The sequence below is a fragment of the Schistosoma mansoni genome, chromosome W (assembly GCF_000237925.1).
Source record: "Schistosoma mansoni strain Puerto Rico chromosome W, complete genome".
Taxonomy (NCBI): Eukaryota; Metazoa; Platyhelminthes; class Trematoda; order Strigeidida; family Schistosomatidae; genus Schistosoma; species Schistosoma mansoni.
This window is the reverse complement of record NC_031502.1, coordinates 18904453-18922289: the sequence shown is the minus strand read 5'-3', so window position 1 is coordinate 18922289 and position 17837 is coordinate 18904453. Positions and strand designations below refer to the sequence as shown.

Sequence of the window (17837 nt, the reverse complement as noted above, 5' to 3'; positions counted from 1 at the left end):
TAAATGTGTTCAGAAAACTCCAAGTTGGAATTCGACAGAAAATTATTGTACTTTATTACGACAGGTATAGTATATGTTGAAACTTTAACTACGGATTTAAATGCATTTCACACAACTGAGCTCTGTGAAGGTTGGTATATAATGATTACTTTTCTAATCATCGTCATTAGAATGATACAACGTTTAGAAAAAGTTTCTAACATAGACTGCACAGGTAACAATATTTCAAGACATATAAGAGCATTGACTTCAACCAGAAATAATGTAAAATCAACGTAAGATAGTAGAATTTTAGAACAAATATTTTAGTCCTTTCCAAATACTTATGGTATTTATGAAAAACTTAATGAGAATCTATATGTTAATAAAATAATATGGACTGCAATAGCATATAGTGGGTTCCTTCGATAGAGTACGTCTATGAGAACAAACGATGAGCAATGAGTAAATTGAATTCTTTTTATTTCTATGCTTATGTCTGGTCTTATAACTTCAGAAATAATGTAACAAAATATTCATCAGATGGGAAAGAAACGATGACCTATCCAGCTGTCGGGTTATCTATGTATTAAGTAACAGGCTATTTTTCGTTTAACAAACTTTAGCATTTCATAATGTTTACTTTTCTCAACAACAGATCTATATTCAAATCTACTTAGTTTTATATAAGTTTTTATGCTGTTTATAGAAGAAATATAAATTCTGATAATAGAATAGACTAGTTTCATTCCTCGGATCATGTTTAGTTTGCTCTAGTGAAACTGAAATCTGTTTCTGTGAATGTGTGGACCAATATAGGAAAGTGGCAAGAAGAAACGTCAAGTCTATTTTTTGAATGAACTGGGTTTCTTGTACAATAAATAAATATCGTTTATCAGAATGCGGTACTAGGGTAAATAGGGTAATTGATGGTGAAATGTCAAACAAAAGTAGTGCTTCAAAATATCTATGGAGGAAAATAACCGGCAATATTTCTCAGTAAAAGGAATGGAGTACTGAATACCGCTCAGCTAGTAAACGGTATACGTAAAAATCTATATTTTCTCGTTCCCTTCATTACGAAGCAAAAGCAAAGGGATGTTTCATATGAAATGTCAGAAGAAACATGTGAAATTAAAAAGACTATTTATAATAAATCGCTTATTTCAGTAAATCCAATTATTTACAGTTTACGTGTTTATTTACATCCATCATTCGATTCTCAGATCTGTTGATTCAAATCAGGGATCATGAATAGATCTGCTAATCGAAGTGCTGAGAGCTAGGTAAACATTGAAGTTATTGAAAACACTCACGTTCGATTGCACGAAATTTGAAATATACTGTACTGAGTTTGTAGTATATTTCATGTCCTATAAATAAGAAAACAGAATAGCAAGTCAGTGAAAAATGAGTCATATTAACAACAACTAATGAAATAAAAAGATATTATAATCACTAACCCCAACAAAGAGAATATTCATATCAATATAAATTAAATATACTTCCTACTTCTTGCACAAGCTGTTGGCCATCTATAATCAGTAGATCAGTGGATGACATGCTAAGCATTTGAAGTAAAAGGCACTTATTTACAGTCTCAATATAAAACGGAGAAGGTTCCACAGGGTTCTCTTATCCGTGCTGTCGAATGCTTTCTCATAGTCAAGAAAGTTGATGTATGGTGACGAGCTTCATTCAAGTGATTGTTCAACAGTAATCGGCAGTGTCGCTCTATAGTCGGCACATGACCGATCCTTACGGAAGCCAGGTTGTTGGCCACGTAGTTGGGCGTCTAGAGAATCTCTCACTTGGGTCGACAATATCCTGTCAAGAACTGTGCATAGTACTAACGGAAATGTGATTCTTCTGTAGTTTTCAGATTTCTAAAAATCTTACTTCTTTGGTACCTTTCAATCCAGTTTATTGATTTGTGTTTATCTTTCCGGATTTTTACGAAGAAAACATATAGCATCTTCTCAGTTGTTCCTATGTCTTGGATTTAACATAGAGTACTGCGTTAATTGAACGGCAATGGTATCAGTCAGGGACAATTTTTATTTAATGTAACTTTTAAAATGCTAATTCAATAAGAATTCAAAGAAATAAAGTTCACAGAATATATTTGTGCATTTTTGTACATATTTAGGAATTCCTAATAGGAGAAAGTCATTTGATTGATTTAGACATGGTTGACTAAATAGAGGAAATCGACAAATTAAAAAAGGAGACAAAATAATGACATTGGTGACAGTCATTGAGTGTAGCTTCAAAATAAGCAAAATAAAGGAAAAGTATAAGTTAATACTAAGATTAAAGATATGAAAAAACACATTAGGAATGAATCCATTTGAGCCACTTTGGCAAATTTTAAAATGTGGTAACCGAAGTATTACATTGTGATTATTTTTCAGACCTCAAATAAGAAGATCTCATATTTTCAACACGGATCAGTTCAACAATCATTAACTTAGTAAAATGATGTCATTTCTTGATGTAGTCATTCATAACCTTATCTAGAACTAATTCTACCCTAACATACTACGTTTGCGTAAGCATTTATCATGTTGTATATATGTACAAACCTTCATCGTACTATTCATTTCTTAATCTATTACCCTACGTCCAACAATAACAACACTCTTCTGGTGGCTTCGTCATCTGTAGGCAGTGGTTCGATGATATGAATGATCAAATATTAGCTAAGTTAAAATTCTTAAAGAAGCCAAATTTGATGAATTAGTACTTCGTACAACTAATCTGAACATTTCCGGTACTAAAAAAGGATTATTACTCCTTTCTAAAATCTAGGATCCACTTAGTTTTCCAAATTCGTGTCAAACTACTGACAGTGATTATGAATCTATATGAACATACCTTTAAAAATTTCAAAAACGCTGATATGTTCATCCGGAAAATAGGTTTTATTTCTTGTTCGTTTACGTAATTCGTGGTGAACAACATACAGCAAAAGTGATTTGCCACCTGGTTGAAATGATAGTTATTATCAATACATATTTACGAAGTTCCCAGAATTTCAAGGAAAGGTATGCTCATCAAAAAGCAAAGACCTAAGGAATATATATATATATATATATAATTCTATAATGGTAGGTCTTCCTTTAAAATTTAATATTGAAATGCATAATTGAACACTTTGATGCTCTCCATCCTTTCAAAGCAGGTTTAATTTTTACAGAGATTATTGTTGCACCAACTGATTTTAGTACGCCTTTACCCTTTTCGAGTTTGATGTAAGCCCAAGAACTATTAGATATTTTACTAATGACCTACTCTCACTTACGTTTAAGTAAAACATCCGATTGGTCAATGTTATTGGTAGATACAGGTTTTGGAAAATATTTATCTTCCGGTTTTATATGATGATTGACATGGATAATTTTCGGTTGTCTATTAATTGTAGAATAATTACGTTTTCTCAATTCCGCATGACTTAACCAACTAACCGGACATCTTTCAGGATCTGAACCATCACTTAATTGAACATTCCATTCACAAGGAATTTCATACAGAAGATGCTTGTATTTGAATATGATCATATTCATTACATCCTGAAATGCAGATAAGTGAAACCGAAGTGTAAAAGTTATCGGCTAAGTTTTATTACTTTCTGAATAATAAACAAAGCTATTTGTTATATTATATGAGATGGATTCGTTATACAGCTAAGAATTCCTTTTATCAATATAACACCTGAATTGGAATATTACTATAGAAAGACTGAAAATACTGTACTATAGTGCTAAATTAACTTAATATCACTAAATTTTCATAGGTAAATAAATCCCACTATCGAAATATCTACAATACCTTATCTTAGATTACACATGTGAAGAAGTTGAAACTGGAACACGTTCTCTCAATCTACAGAAACTAATCCAGTACCGGTTTGTACAAACAATCGTTTGACTCGAATTTAATTTTTGTATAAAAGTTCTTAAATAGGAACATTGAGAGCAGTATTCAATGTAGAATCAATGTGAATTACTAATTATGGAACCAACTTTATACAACACTCTTGAATTTGGACGTAGTCTTAAAATTCTTTACTGTCAAAATTTTGAGGATTTCAAAGTTGTGTCGAGTTTGTAACGTCAAGATGTTTATTACTATTGATACTAAACGCCTTGACAGATATCAATACAGTAAAATATTTGCGATATCGAGTTCTTTTTTTAGATTCATTACTGATTATAGTTTGTGATTCAAATAATGCTATTCAGTTTTTCATTTGTAAGATTAATAACATTTAGATTGGTATGAAACGTAATTATAATCAAAATTATATCACCCATTAGTTGCAAACATTCTTCAGGAACCAATATCAAATTATTTGTAGTTATCATTTGAGAAGTAAACTTTTCGACTTTTATATTGTAAAAGAAATAGAAGTAGGAAAAGAGTTCACAACGAAGTCTTTAATAAGTGTAAGGGAGTTTCTGAGAATGATATAATTTGGTTTCTCCACAGTAAACACGTTCTTTACAAGCAAAAACAACTTATTAATAAGGCTCACAAACATATAATCAGGACAGTTTTATTACCAACTAAAAAGAACCATATGATGTAAAATACATTGGAATGAACAACCATGTAGTCGTATCTACGATTATTGACAAAATCAATCTGCATAACAATGGTAAGGAAATATCTTCAGTAGGGTATTTATCGTGTTAAAAATTTCATGTGTATTTGTAATACGTTTCGACTCACTTGCTCTCCTGTGACTAGGTATCCTTTACTTTGCATCAAGTGTGCAGTTATGCTCAACCATATATCATTCCACATCATCAAACGTAATTTTGACAAGTCGAATAATAAAATCCCACCATTATATCCGTAACCCTGAAATGAAAATATGAACGTGACTTTCTATATTTTGCGTTGTTGAAATGATTAGTTGATTTATTAGTTTTAAAATTTACACTTGTTGTATTAGTTCTATGCATGAATGACCGATATTAACGTAGTATCGTTTTACTCGGAAATATGTATTTTGAAACTGATCACTTGAAAAAAATGACTGTTTTGGTAAAATTTGCTCTAAGCGGTGTTCAGAACACGATATATTTATTCATCTTACTCCTGAGGTGTGTTAGCCATTTGGTATGCAATGAAAATACATGCAAAGATATATAATATTAAGAAGAGTTGTCTTCAAAAGCCTCTGCTCCATATTTTGTATTCATAGATTCATAAAAAATGTTTTTTCAGTTATTGATGGAAGGCACCGCTTTATGAGTAACAAAGTATCTCAAAAATAAGTTAACATGCTTACGTAGTTCTATTTAAGTGTATATCATCCTGGAAAAATAAGTAAGTGATCTGTCGTGAAACTTCTCAAGTGGATGTGAATAATACATCAACAAATAAATAATACGTCAGTTGTCTGTATTAAAAATCTTACAGACTGGAACTAATGAAAACTTTTATAATGCTCATTCAGTCCTGATCTAACATTCGATGAGCATAGCTGATGGTGAACAATCACACGTTGGACACTTTTGCATGTTGCTTAACTATATGTCCATCGTTTTCAAGAAAAAAAATCCATATTGAGTGAATTGTAGAAATTAGTTCAGTATGAAAATATTTTTCACACGGACTGATGTTAAATGTGTACTTAGTTATGAATAACTCCAGCATCATAATTTTGAATAAATTGAGCATTGGGTAGATTGTTATAAATAAATTAATATATTTGTAATATCCCAATGAGTAGAAAATCTGAGAATTACAGAGGTATCAGTACCAGGATCAGTTTTCAACAGTTGTCGAACCTAATGAAAGGTTAAGTAGACGCCCAATTGTGAGATTAACAGGCTGAATTCCACAAGGATCTATCATTCATAGATCAAATGGCGATCATTGTTGAACAAACAAATTTTGAAAGGACCAGGATTTTCAAAGCGAGATCAGTATTCCTACAATTATGGAACATATGGAACTCAAAACAACTGTCAACCAACATCAAAGTCAGAATCTTCAATACGAATGTCGAGATATTTCTACTGTACGGAGCTGGAACTTGCAAAACTACTACAACCATCATCAAAAAGGTACTAGAATTTGTAAACAATTGTCTACGCAAGGCGCTGAATGTCCGTTGACCGGATACCATCAGCAACAACCTACTTTGGAAGAGAACAAACCAGCTTCCAATTGAAGAGGAAGTTAGGAAAACAGGTTAGAGGTGGATAGAACATACATTGCGAAAATCACCAAACTGCAACACGAAGAGAGAGTCGGCTAGGGATCTTGAAGAAACTGCCGGAGAGGAAGACAATTAAAGATATTGAGTCGGGAATCGGTAACAAAAATCAAAAGAAGTATAGCATTTGGAGACAATTGGAAATCACATCCTAGGACAGAGTTGTTTGGAGAATCCTGGTAGACGACCTATTCTCCACAAGGCGTAACTGATCTATGTAAGCAAGTAAGTAAACTGATTTGATCTGAAAAAATGTAACCTAATATGTGGAGGTGAATTTCTTTTAAACATACTTTGTCAATACTTGTCACTAAAAAACTACCTAGTTCGTCAATAAAACGAATGATATATATTTGTAGATGTAAATTCACGAGGGTATCAAGAGAATATTCTCAGATTTAGAATGCATTATTAAGTATCACCTAATGTGAAGTATTTCGAAAAGAAACTTGAAGTGCATCAAACTGTCGAGCTTTAAATAATTATATGATCAATAAATGTAACAGAACGTTCACACTTACTTTCCAATCACTAATTAAACTTTTCATAACTTTGTGAAAATACGGGTTTTGTTCCAATCCAATGCCTATCATCTTTAAAAAAGAAACAAGAAAACACAAAATATTACGTACCAAATACGATCAAATATTTCTTCAAAATATAGAATAAATTTGAGTAGATCAAGAATAACGAATTCATTTCTTTAGTGAATTCTATTCAATTGTGTATAACTTATATACAATAGTAATGATAAATTAAAAGCAGCATCCATACATTATAATCTACTGGTGAAAATTAATGGAAGGATAATAAATATGAAATTTACTTAGTATTGCCACTTGCACAAGCACAGGAAAGTACCTCACCATCCTGATGGGAGATCTAAACGCTAAAGTCGGAGTGGACAACACAGGATATGAAGATATAATTGGACGACATGTACCAGGAGAGAGATTTGCTAATCTATGTACATTCAATAAATTGGTTAAAGGCGGCACGATCTTCCCCCACAAACGCATACAGGGGTCTCACCGGACCACACCACAGAGAACCACATAGATCATATTTGTACCAACAAAAATTTCCGAAGGACAATGGAAGATGTGAGAACAAGGAGAGAAGGTGTAATAGCTTCAGATCATCACCTGGTTGTGGCCGAGATGAAACTGAAGAGGAACAAGTGCCAACGGATTGGAAAGAAGGATACCTCATCAAGATACCAAAGAAAGGAGATCTGAGCAGATGTGAGAATTACAGAGGCATCACACTGTTGTCAGTACCAGGAAAAGTTTCCAACAGAGTGTTGCTGAACAGGATAAAAGACGCAGTAGACGCTCGACTTCGAGATCAACAGGCTGGATTCCGTAAGGATCGGTGGTGCACAGACCAAATTGTGACACTATGGATCATCGTTGAACAATCAGTTGAGTGAAATTCGTCACTATACATCAACTTCATTGACTATGAGGTGTTTGACAGTGTGAACAGGAGAACATTATGGAAACATTTTCGACACTATGGAGTTCCTGAGAAGATTGTTAACATTATTCGGACGGACTACACTGCAAAGTCGTGCATGGAGGACAGCTGACAGATGCATTTCCAGTAAGGACCGGAGTCAGACATGGCTGTCTACTCTCTCCCGTCCTCTTTCTTCTGGTGATTGACTGGATTTTGAAGACTTCGACATCTGACAAGAAGCACGGAATGCAGTGGACATTTATGAACCAATCAGACGATTTGGACTTCATAGATGACCTAGCCCTCCTATCCCATACACACGAACAAATACAGATGAAGACAACAACCTCTGCATAAATAGGCCTCAACATACACAAAGGTGGAAGTAAAGTTCTTAAATACAATACGGAGAACACCAACCCAGTCACACTAGATAGCGAAACTCTGGAAGAGGTGGAAACATTCATGTACCTGGGAAGCATCATTGATGAACAGGGAGGATCTGATTCAGATGTAAACGTGAGGATCGGCAAAGCAAGGACCGCATTCCTACGATTGAAGAACTTATGGAACTGAAAACAACTGTCAACTTATTTCAAAGTGAGAATCTTCAATACGAACATGAAGACAGTCCTACTGTGCGGAGCTGAAACATGGAGAATTATCAGAACCATAGTCAAGAAGGCCAAATAGTTATGAATAGTTGTCTGCGCAAAATACTCAACATTCGCTGGCCGGATACCATCAGCAACAGCCTTGTGTGGGAGAGGACAAGCCAGCTTGTTGCTGAAGAGGAAATTAGGAAAAGACGTTGGAAGTGGATTGGACATACATTGAGGAAATCACCAAACTGCATCAGGAGGCAGGCTTTAACTTGGAATCCTGGAGAGAAGCGGGAAAGAGAAAGGCAAAGAACACATTACGCCGGGAAATAGAAGCAGATATGAAAAGAATGGATAGCAACTGGAAAGAACTGGAAAGGATTTCCCAGGACAGGGCTGGATGGAGAATACTGGTGTGCGTCCCATGCTCCTCCATGAGGGGTAACAGGAGTAATTAAGTAAGTAAGTAAGTATAAATTTTATTAATTATAATAAGCCAACTATTAATTACACCGACGTTTTATTTTCGTCGCTTATTACTTATCCTCGAAAAAAACGAGGAACCCTTCTAATCCCCACGACGCGAAGTGACAACACATTAAGATTGGTACAAGGGAAGGTTTATTAACCCCAAAACGCGACGACGACTCTAGTCGAAAATACGTTCATCAATTTATTGATTGTACATCCATTTTGATTATTAATTAGAATGAATTCGCATGGATGAAAAATAATCAGAGTTATAACGAATCACATGCTGCGTGTCATGCTGTGCATAAATAATGTTAATTTAATACAAGAATATCGTATCTTGAATAAAGATGACAGTCAAATAAATTTATGGCATACCGAATAAAATATCACATTGGAAAACAGAAACAAATACTACCCCGAATGATCATCATGTTGAATTAAAAACGGAAGTAATATTGAATCAAAAGTCTTAATGAGTAAAAAATGTAATTTTGCTTTCTAATCCCATCAAATCATAAATGAAAAACATGCGTATGGCATTCGAAAAATTCACATTAATTTAGGACTTAGATGTTCTTTTTTCAGTACTACGGTTACATTTAGACAGATATAGTTTCATATTAAAGCTTGAGTACTCTCTTTGACAAGTGATATTTGTTATATCCTAGTGAAGTATGGGTAACTTCTGGGATCTATTAATGGACTAATATTCTATAAATACTTTTATTGTATAACTATTCAGTAATTAGATTGTGTGTATCTACATTCATCTTATTATAAGCTTCATTTCGACCTGTAGATTATTATTATACGAATTACTGTCCCTAAATTATATTCAGTTTATTGATTACTGTATCCCACGTTCACAGTCACATTTTAGCTTGATCTTGTACAAATGTTATTTCCTATTTTGTAGTTCGATGTGGTCTGTTTTGTCTGGTATATAAACCAAGTACGCTTGAAACAAATGATCCGCGTGGTTGATGCTGTTATTGGTGTTCTGGGCTCAACTGGAAGGGCTAGGCGGATAAAGGACCAATAAGGACGCTTGGCTGCTCATATCGATCGGACGCCATTGGTTTGGCGCAGTGCTAAGATTGGAAAAGTCGTATTCCGATTGGTGAATAAATCACGCAATAAAAAGCCGGCCTTTAAATTCACAATATTATTGATGATAATTCGATTTTTCAAAATTTTAGTGAAAGTTTATTGTATGTAAGGAATATTCCTTGTTACGACTGCGAGTTTATAGTATATGTATCTTGTCAGTAGTATGTAAAGTGTTGACTACAATATTTGTATTGGGCTTTATTGTTATTTGTACTTATGAATCATGGGAATGTGAAAACTAAATCCACATGTTCTGAGTAAGAAAGATATTTCACAAAACTTGCCATTAGGTAAAGAAGTAATTTTTGTCCGTCTTCTAATACTCTATCTTGTTATTTTTCCAAGAAAAAAATACTTATGTAGTCTATGTTTATCAATTCGCGCCATCGTTTAATATTCAATTAATGTATAGAACGCTTAAAACAGCAAATATGAAACTAAACACTGCATTTATATGAGTAATGTGTCTTTTTTTCAGATGCAGTAAAATTTCACTATTCAGTCTGAATAACAATGATCATAGCTCTTTATGATTTAGTTAATTCAATAAAAGCAGTATTCAATCAAAACCTTGTTAATCAAAATAGTATTAACCTTGCGTGAACTTGTGAATCTGACAGCTTTTGATCTCCAATTTTTCCTAATCACTTCACTGATCTCCACGTCACTTTCTCACCCTAAATCTTGGACAAACTCACTTATATTGGAGTTTGTAAAATATGTCATTCTATTTGTTACTCCTGTGGATTGTACAAATTGACAACATACATTTTTGGAAAATTTTTAATTTCATAATCACATCAGCTTACTCTTTATTGATTAAATGCTTGGTAAAATGGTGCTTCAATATCTATAGTTATATCTAGTTTTCTACTGCGTAACAAATGAGCATAGTTATTATACACCAGTGACATTCATAGAATTGTCATCATGTTCTTTATTGGCTGACTGATTGTGTTCCGACTCATACAACCATTGATCTGTATTTCTGCGAACTACTTGGAGAATTCACAGACCGTCTATTACAATCTATATTCATTTCATTCAACTAGTTTCTAGAGAAACACTTAATCTACTTTCTTTCAAATTATACTTTAGTATTTCAACCTTTAAATAGTTAATTAAGCTGAGTATGACTTTCCAAAGAAAAAATAGAAATACAATTTGTGTGGTAGTATTGAATACTGAGTATGACAGACTGCTAAAAATTGTCAGTTTGTAGTAAAAAGATCGGTTGTACTGAATTTGAGATATTTTCATGTCACATAATTTGAAAAAATAGTGATCAAAGAAAAACTGTTAGCGACCAAATTCAAATGCTTTTCAGTAATACTTTATTTCATTGAAACTAAATTCACAACATTAAACATGCACCGATAAATGGATTAAGATCAATCGCTAGAAAGAGTGAAGTACTGAAATCTCCGAAATAATAATACAGGCAATGAGAATGGTGAATTTCTTCATAATGTGCTACATTCTATATATCTAAGATGAGAATAATTTGAAACATTTGTGATAGATTCACTTCTACTTATGTTAGACATGGTCGAGTTAAGCCTTAACTAGTTTTCAGTTAATACAAAATTACGCTTAGAAAGTCTTAAAATAAAATAACTAAATATCAGAACCAATAATTCGAAATCAAAAAAAATCAGAACTCTAAATCTTTGAAATTGCATGTAACTAACCTGGGTTTCTTGAAATCTCTCGAAGTGATTCCATAGTTCAACAATGTTAGTGTTAAGAATCATATCGAGATCAAGTACAATGACCTGGAACATAAATCAGAATTATCGAAAAAGATAATTGTTATTAAACACTACAATAGTTTGTTATAACGTGGTCAGGTTACTGTCAGGATGAACATTTAAGGGAATCAATCGTCTTGCTAATTGTTGACTACTTAAAACAAAGAAATTTATAATTCATCACTAATAAAAATCTCCGAATTTTCCTCTCTCTTGTCATTCAAAAATCCCTTAACAAGTACCATGCATTTTAGTAGCTACCTTCTAATCGATTTTCAGTTTAAATAGTAATCAGTTGATAGATGTCTGGATTCATATATGTAATATCAGGTCTTAGTTGAAAAAAGCCAACGAGAACCTCATATACATATTCCTGGACAACATGTATCTGAAGTATGAATAAAATGCAAAGTCTCTCTGAGATCTAAACATGTATCGCTAGGAAATTATTAATTATCTGATCTCACAGATTTAGTGATTCTCATTCTCAGCCTAAACTTTTATTTCGGTTGTTGAAATGGTTATGGAGACAGAGACAACCTTTATGAACATATTGAAGTGAGTTTCCTAAACTGAACATTAAGTGAAATATGTAGAATAAAATATCTCGATAACTTTGGTCTTGAAATAACACAAAACGAGGTAGTAAAGTCTTCGTCTAACGCTTTTCTGTTGAATTCACCGTTAGGAATTTTTGAGGATAGTAAAACTTAAACCTAAATTCCATAAGCCTTCGAGTTATATTTTGCTTTGAAGTATTTGACGTGAACTATTAATCTTACTTTGGTTTATGTCTGGGGTTATGAAAGGTAGTATTTACTATTCTTGTTTATGTAAGTTTAATTATTACAGCTATTAACAACCTACGGTTCATGTTTTAAAGTCTCAAGTTGGTTTCTGGAATATACTACTGTCTTAAAGTCTTAGGGTTGTACAATTCAAACTTGAATACATGGTAAAAGAAGAATATACAGTGTTCTTATAAATTTCATATTATTCTTTCAATAAACTTTGTTTTTATACTAGCAAGAGTCGTTATTGTTTATTAACTCGAAGAGTTAGGATGATGGGTCATTTCGTTGATAGGATAATTTAACACGTTAACTATATATCGTCAAGATTGATGAACTCAAACTTTCTCATTCTTATATTTGAATTCATTAGTCAATCGAAGCTAGACCACCATGGAAAACCTGGGAGCACTGGACGGCCGCTTCGTCCTATTGTGAGACTCCTCAGCAGTGCGCACCCACGATCCTGCCCTGCGAGATTCGAACCCAGAACCTATCAGTCTCGCGTGCTAGCGCCTAACCTCTAGACCACTGAGCAGTGACCAGTGAAGTTCAACCAGGTCTGTCATGAGATAGTAACTCACTGAAAACAATGGTGGATGTGTCGCTCGATTCCGTGGATCAATTGAAGTTAGACATTAACACCGTTGGATGCCGGATCAGTGGTCTAGAGGTTAAGCGTTAGCGCGCGAGACTGATACGTCCTGGGTTCGAATCTTGTGAGGTAGGATCGTGGATGCACACTGCTGAGGAGTCTCACAATAGGACGAAGCGGTCGTCCGGTGCTCCTAGGTTTTCCATGATAGTCTAGCTTCGATTGACTCATGAATTCAACTATAAAATTACTAAAATCTCCACGAAACCTCTTCTGATTGTTTATTCTTGTTCAACATCATCAGCATAGCGTTTATTTGTGCTTCTTTTAGATATGACATAATCTGAACAGTTTCATTTTACTGTTCTAATAAAACTATCCTTCAGAAAAGTGAATCTTGTGTGACTAAAGAATGAAAATCATGTAATACAGTAATATCTCACAATATATTTTCATATGTGCACATCAATTTTCTTGGAAGTGAATTCATATGAAGTTCAACCATTTACTCAAAACCTATAATTTTCACAAAACTTAGTTTGCTAAATACCTACACACACCATCAGATAAACATGACAGTCTAGACACAGATACTACTGAACTAATCAATTAGATGATACATAAACAAAGATTATCGTTTAGAAAAAAGATAATGTTCAGCTATCCCTGAAACGCGACATTTAGTTTCTTATATTGTGTTGTACAACTAAAAACTAAATTTCACAAGCATCAATCCTAGTTCAATCGTTTCCATGACTTAAGGGAGTTTTAAGGAAATGTTTTCTACTGTTGAGTCAGCTCAAAAATGTGGAATTACAGTTTCTAATTAAAATTGAAATCCTCATAATAATATTAGGTGCACTTATGCTACCATTGAAACAAAATTGGAATATAAAACTAAATGAAACCTATCACCGGTTATTTATCTCTTACTTTGCTTTGCATATTGTGTTGGAACAGACATTTAGTTGAAAATGAATTATTTAATAAATTTCATAGCTTATGCCCCTCTATTATCATAACAACAGCTATGCTATCTAATCCCAAAGATTCGTGGTGATTATTTTTAGCCATTCAATAGGATATTAAAGTAATTTCTTACTTGATGATTATGCTGTTGAACTACATCGACAATGACATCACCCTGACAGTCAATTCATTTACCTTCTGTGATAAATTTACGTGGACAGCTGATATAAATCTTTTCTGATTCGAAACAAAATGAATATAAAATGGCTTAAATGAAAATGTGGGTGAAATGTTGGCTGTCATTCAGGTAAACCAACATAAATCCTTATGTTGAATTCTGCTAGATGCAAGATGAAAATCACATGCTAATATGTCTTGTCATAGTCATTCCAATAAAACTAATATATATCCCGAAAAAATTACAGTATAGATCAAACAGGTTTACGAAGTACGAAGATATACAGTCAATCTTAAGAAAGTGTTTTAATCATTAACTGCAGAAATTTATTTTTATAGTTTTGCCCATCATTCCCAGTTTAAATATATAGACAGTGACAATAAATTAACGGGGGGTATCTTGGGACTAAGAATTAGTTCCCACGGCTACTCAAACGTTTTCTCATAGCTCATTTTGTAGTTGCGATGTCTTAAATTCGTCTGCTACTATTTGTTCTATCGAAAAACATTACCGAGAAATCCAAATCAGTATATGAGACATTCTTAGATTTGAAAAATACTAGCTGGTAAAGGCTGATATTACTGTACTCTAAAATTTTCGGGGATTGTTATTTTCAGTAAAGGTCATACGGAAAATCATGACATCGGGAAGTAATCCTTATTTTATTTCATAAATTGTCTTGAGAATATTTGTACCATCCGACAAGATATTTTCCGAATGATGTCTTAGAAATTATTCTGTGCATTTCGTGAGTATTTACAAATATCAAGATCCTAAGAGAAATTATCTCTACCTGAATAACAATAAAAATATTTATATTTTTATAACCAAGTTTACAAAGACTGAAAGTAAAGGACTATAGTAAGTTTAGCAGAATAAGTATACCACACATGTTTTTGTTTCATCAAGACATAAAAATCTTTTTATTTTTAAAGAAACAATATGGCTGTTGTTTCGAAGCTATCTTATCTGGTGGACCTTCAAGATGGACTAATAAAGGACCCTATTCTATCGCTTTTTCATGAATCATATGACTGCATGACTATCAACAAAAAATACCAATTAGTCCGGTCACAATATTGTATCATAAAGCAAACAGTGACATACTTTATGTACAGATGGTGGGAGAATCTCAGGAAGTAATAGTTTCACAAATGGCTTGGCACCTGCAGGATGTTTAGATACGATCCATTGAAGTCTGTCCTATAAAAGTATTATAAATTATACAAAAAAAACAAATAACATTAATCGCATTCAACCCATATTACTGGAGTTTTTTTTAATTGAAAATAGGCTTGAAATGATGTAATGTTATAAGTGTAAAATGATTACTGAGAAAAAAGTTGTTTACTTATTCTAAAAAACAAAACAAACAATACTGCGAAATTTAATTTATTTTAAGATTGTTCACCGAAGAAAGAACGATCGACGCATATTTATGAACATGATTAAGTTATCCATTTAGTCACATATGGTAGTTTGAGCGAAATTGAACGAAGTATTGATGAAGTCATGGCAGTCTAATACGAAACACTCAGTTTTTGTGAATATGTGAAGTAATTTTGTCGTGTTATACTACCACAATGAACAAATTGTCGTATGTACGTAAGTAGAACGAAAATCAATTCATCACAGTAGATATACACGTTTACTGAATCAAATTAAACACTGTTCCATCTACAATCAATCGTCATATTATCGTCAGCACGCTTTCATAGCATTAAATGTATGAAGTATAGATATATATATTAAGATTACTGCCATACCAACACTCAGTCGATTATTATTGTGACTCTGGAACTGAACAGCTTTTTTCAACGAAAAGTGGCTCAAAATAGTTTTAAAATTTATTCCAGAACGCAATGTATATCAAAATTTATAACTTATGACTCCTTGATACATAGTTCATAAGTGTGGATGTTTGCTTTATAAGACTCTTGGAGTTTAAATAGTTTCATGCATCTCCTGTAGTACTTTTAACAAAAAGATTATTTTTGTTGTGTCCCAAGCCCCTTCAAAATATCACGTGACAAGATCGTTAATCAGAACACCCACTTATACGGCCTTGGGCCTATCCCAAACTAATACCGCGTTAACCAGCAAGAACAACCTAGAATCAACTCTGAGTCCTTATTGTTTATCCTCACCCAGCCCTACACGTTTGAGTCCAGAAAACAAATCTCAGCTTCCACTGTATTAATTGTATATTTCAGACGTACTTAGTTTATACACAGGCAGACCAGACAACAGCATACCATAAAATGAAAATTAATAATTATACCAGATCGAGCCATACATAATAGCAGTCCATAAACAGATCCTGGAAGTTATCCATAATTTAGTCTACTTCGGATACAACAATTTTCATTTTCTGATAATAAATAGAGCACTCATCAAATGGAGTCTGATAAATGTTTTGAAATCATAATCGACGTCGAGTCTTGAGCGGATAAGCTTGTGTCCAGTTCACCCAAACAAATTATCATGAGATAAAATGAGCAAGGAGAATACTAAAGATGTCGAAGTAATTGTAGTAGAGATAATAGAGAGAAAGACTTAATATTGAGAGTATAGTTTGAAAAATGGAATTAAAAGGTATTTAAATAGGAACACTGGAGTTCCAGGTCTACAACTGACTCTGAACCTTAACACCCAACATTCCTAATCACATATTTTATTGATTACGCGGACTCTATTAGGTGTTAAGTTACTCCAATTCTAAGTGCGAATTCATTGAGAACTTATGCACACATTTATGCAATTGATAATCACAATTATTTTCACTGTTAATTTTATAAACCGGAGGTTTAATCAAATAATAACATACGCCATACAATGATGAATACTTCATTGTCTGAAGCAAAACTTTTGTGAATTAGTTTGACTGAATTCGTATTCTGTATTGCACTGACTTTATGGCTTTTGATGAGCTTAACTTTCTACCTATTGAATAACCAGTACTTTGATTTCATCCTCGTATATCAATTTATTCTGTATGAAAGGGTAGTATACATTTAAAAGAGCCTCAGTCGAAGATTATTGTAACTTTCCCTTGTTGTAAGATTAATTTGTTTTATAACATCAAACTTTTAAACATAAATCGTATCTCACATAATTTACCAAAGTTTGATCCTCTTTCGGCATTAAGCTTCAGTTCAGATTCCAAAATGATTTCAACTCTACTAGGTATATGCGAGGTAGCTGATACATGAATACCATTTAAAGACTGATCACCCTGTAAAAGTCTTTAGATAAAGTATATTTCAAATAAATTAGTAAGCTTGTCAATTTCTGGTTTCATTTGAAATTTTATCTATGATGATTTACTTCATTTTTATAAATTCGATATTCACATCACTATTCACCATGTTATGTGTGGTACTACCAAAGTTCTAAGATCAATTGTTGAACTCGATTTACTTATTCATTGTTATATTTTTAATCTTTGAACAGTACTGCTGATGATCATCATGTTCAAATTCAGAATATTTACATAATAATTCGATGTGTTTTATCGTCACTTAAATAGGTAATTACCAAGATTTTAAAATACTTCATCCAGTAGAAGTACTTATGACTTCCGGAAAATACTTTGACAGTACTAAGTGTAATATTAATAATAAGTGTAGACTTTTGAAATAATCACTCTCAGTTACCATAACCACCCCTTGATCGGTACTTGAATAAGAATATGC

The 17837-nt window shown here is 33.0% G+C and overlaps 1 protein-coding gene across 1 annotated transcript; it reads right to left on the bottom strand.

The window, feature by feature from the left end:
- Positions 1 to 1278: 1278 nt before the first annotated feature.
- Positions 1279 to 17286, bottom strand: Smp_128640 (glycosyltransferase-related; the record flags this gene model as incomplete). The annotated part of the gene is made up of 7 exons (XM_018788870.1): positions 1279 to 1352; positions 3284 to 3551; positions 4714 to 4845; positions 6733 to 6804; positions 11550 to 11633; positions 15250 to 15345; positions 17263 to 17286. 7 exons carry the CDS (start codon positions 17284 to 17286, stop codon positions 1279 to 1281), a joined length of 750 nt encoding a protein of 249 aa, XP_018654370.1.
- Between the last annotated feature and the right edge of the window lie 551 nt (positions 17287 to 17837).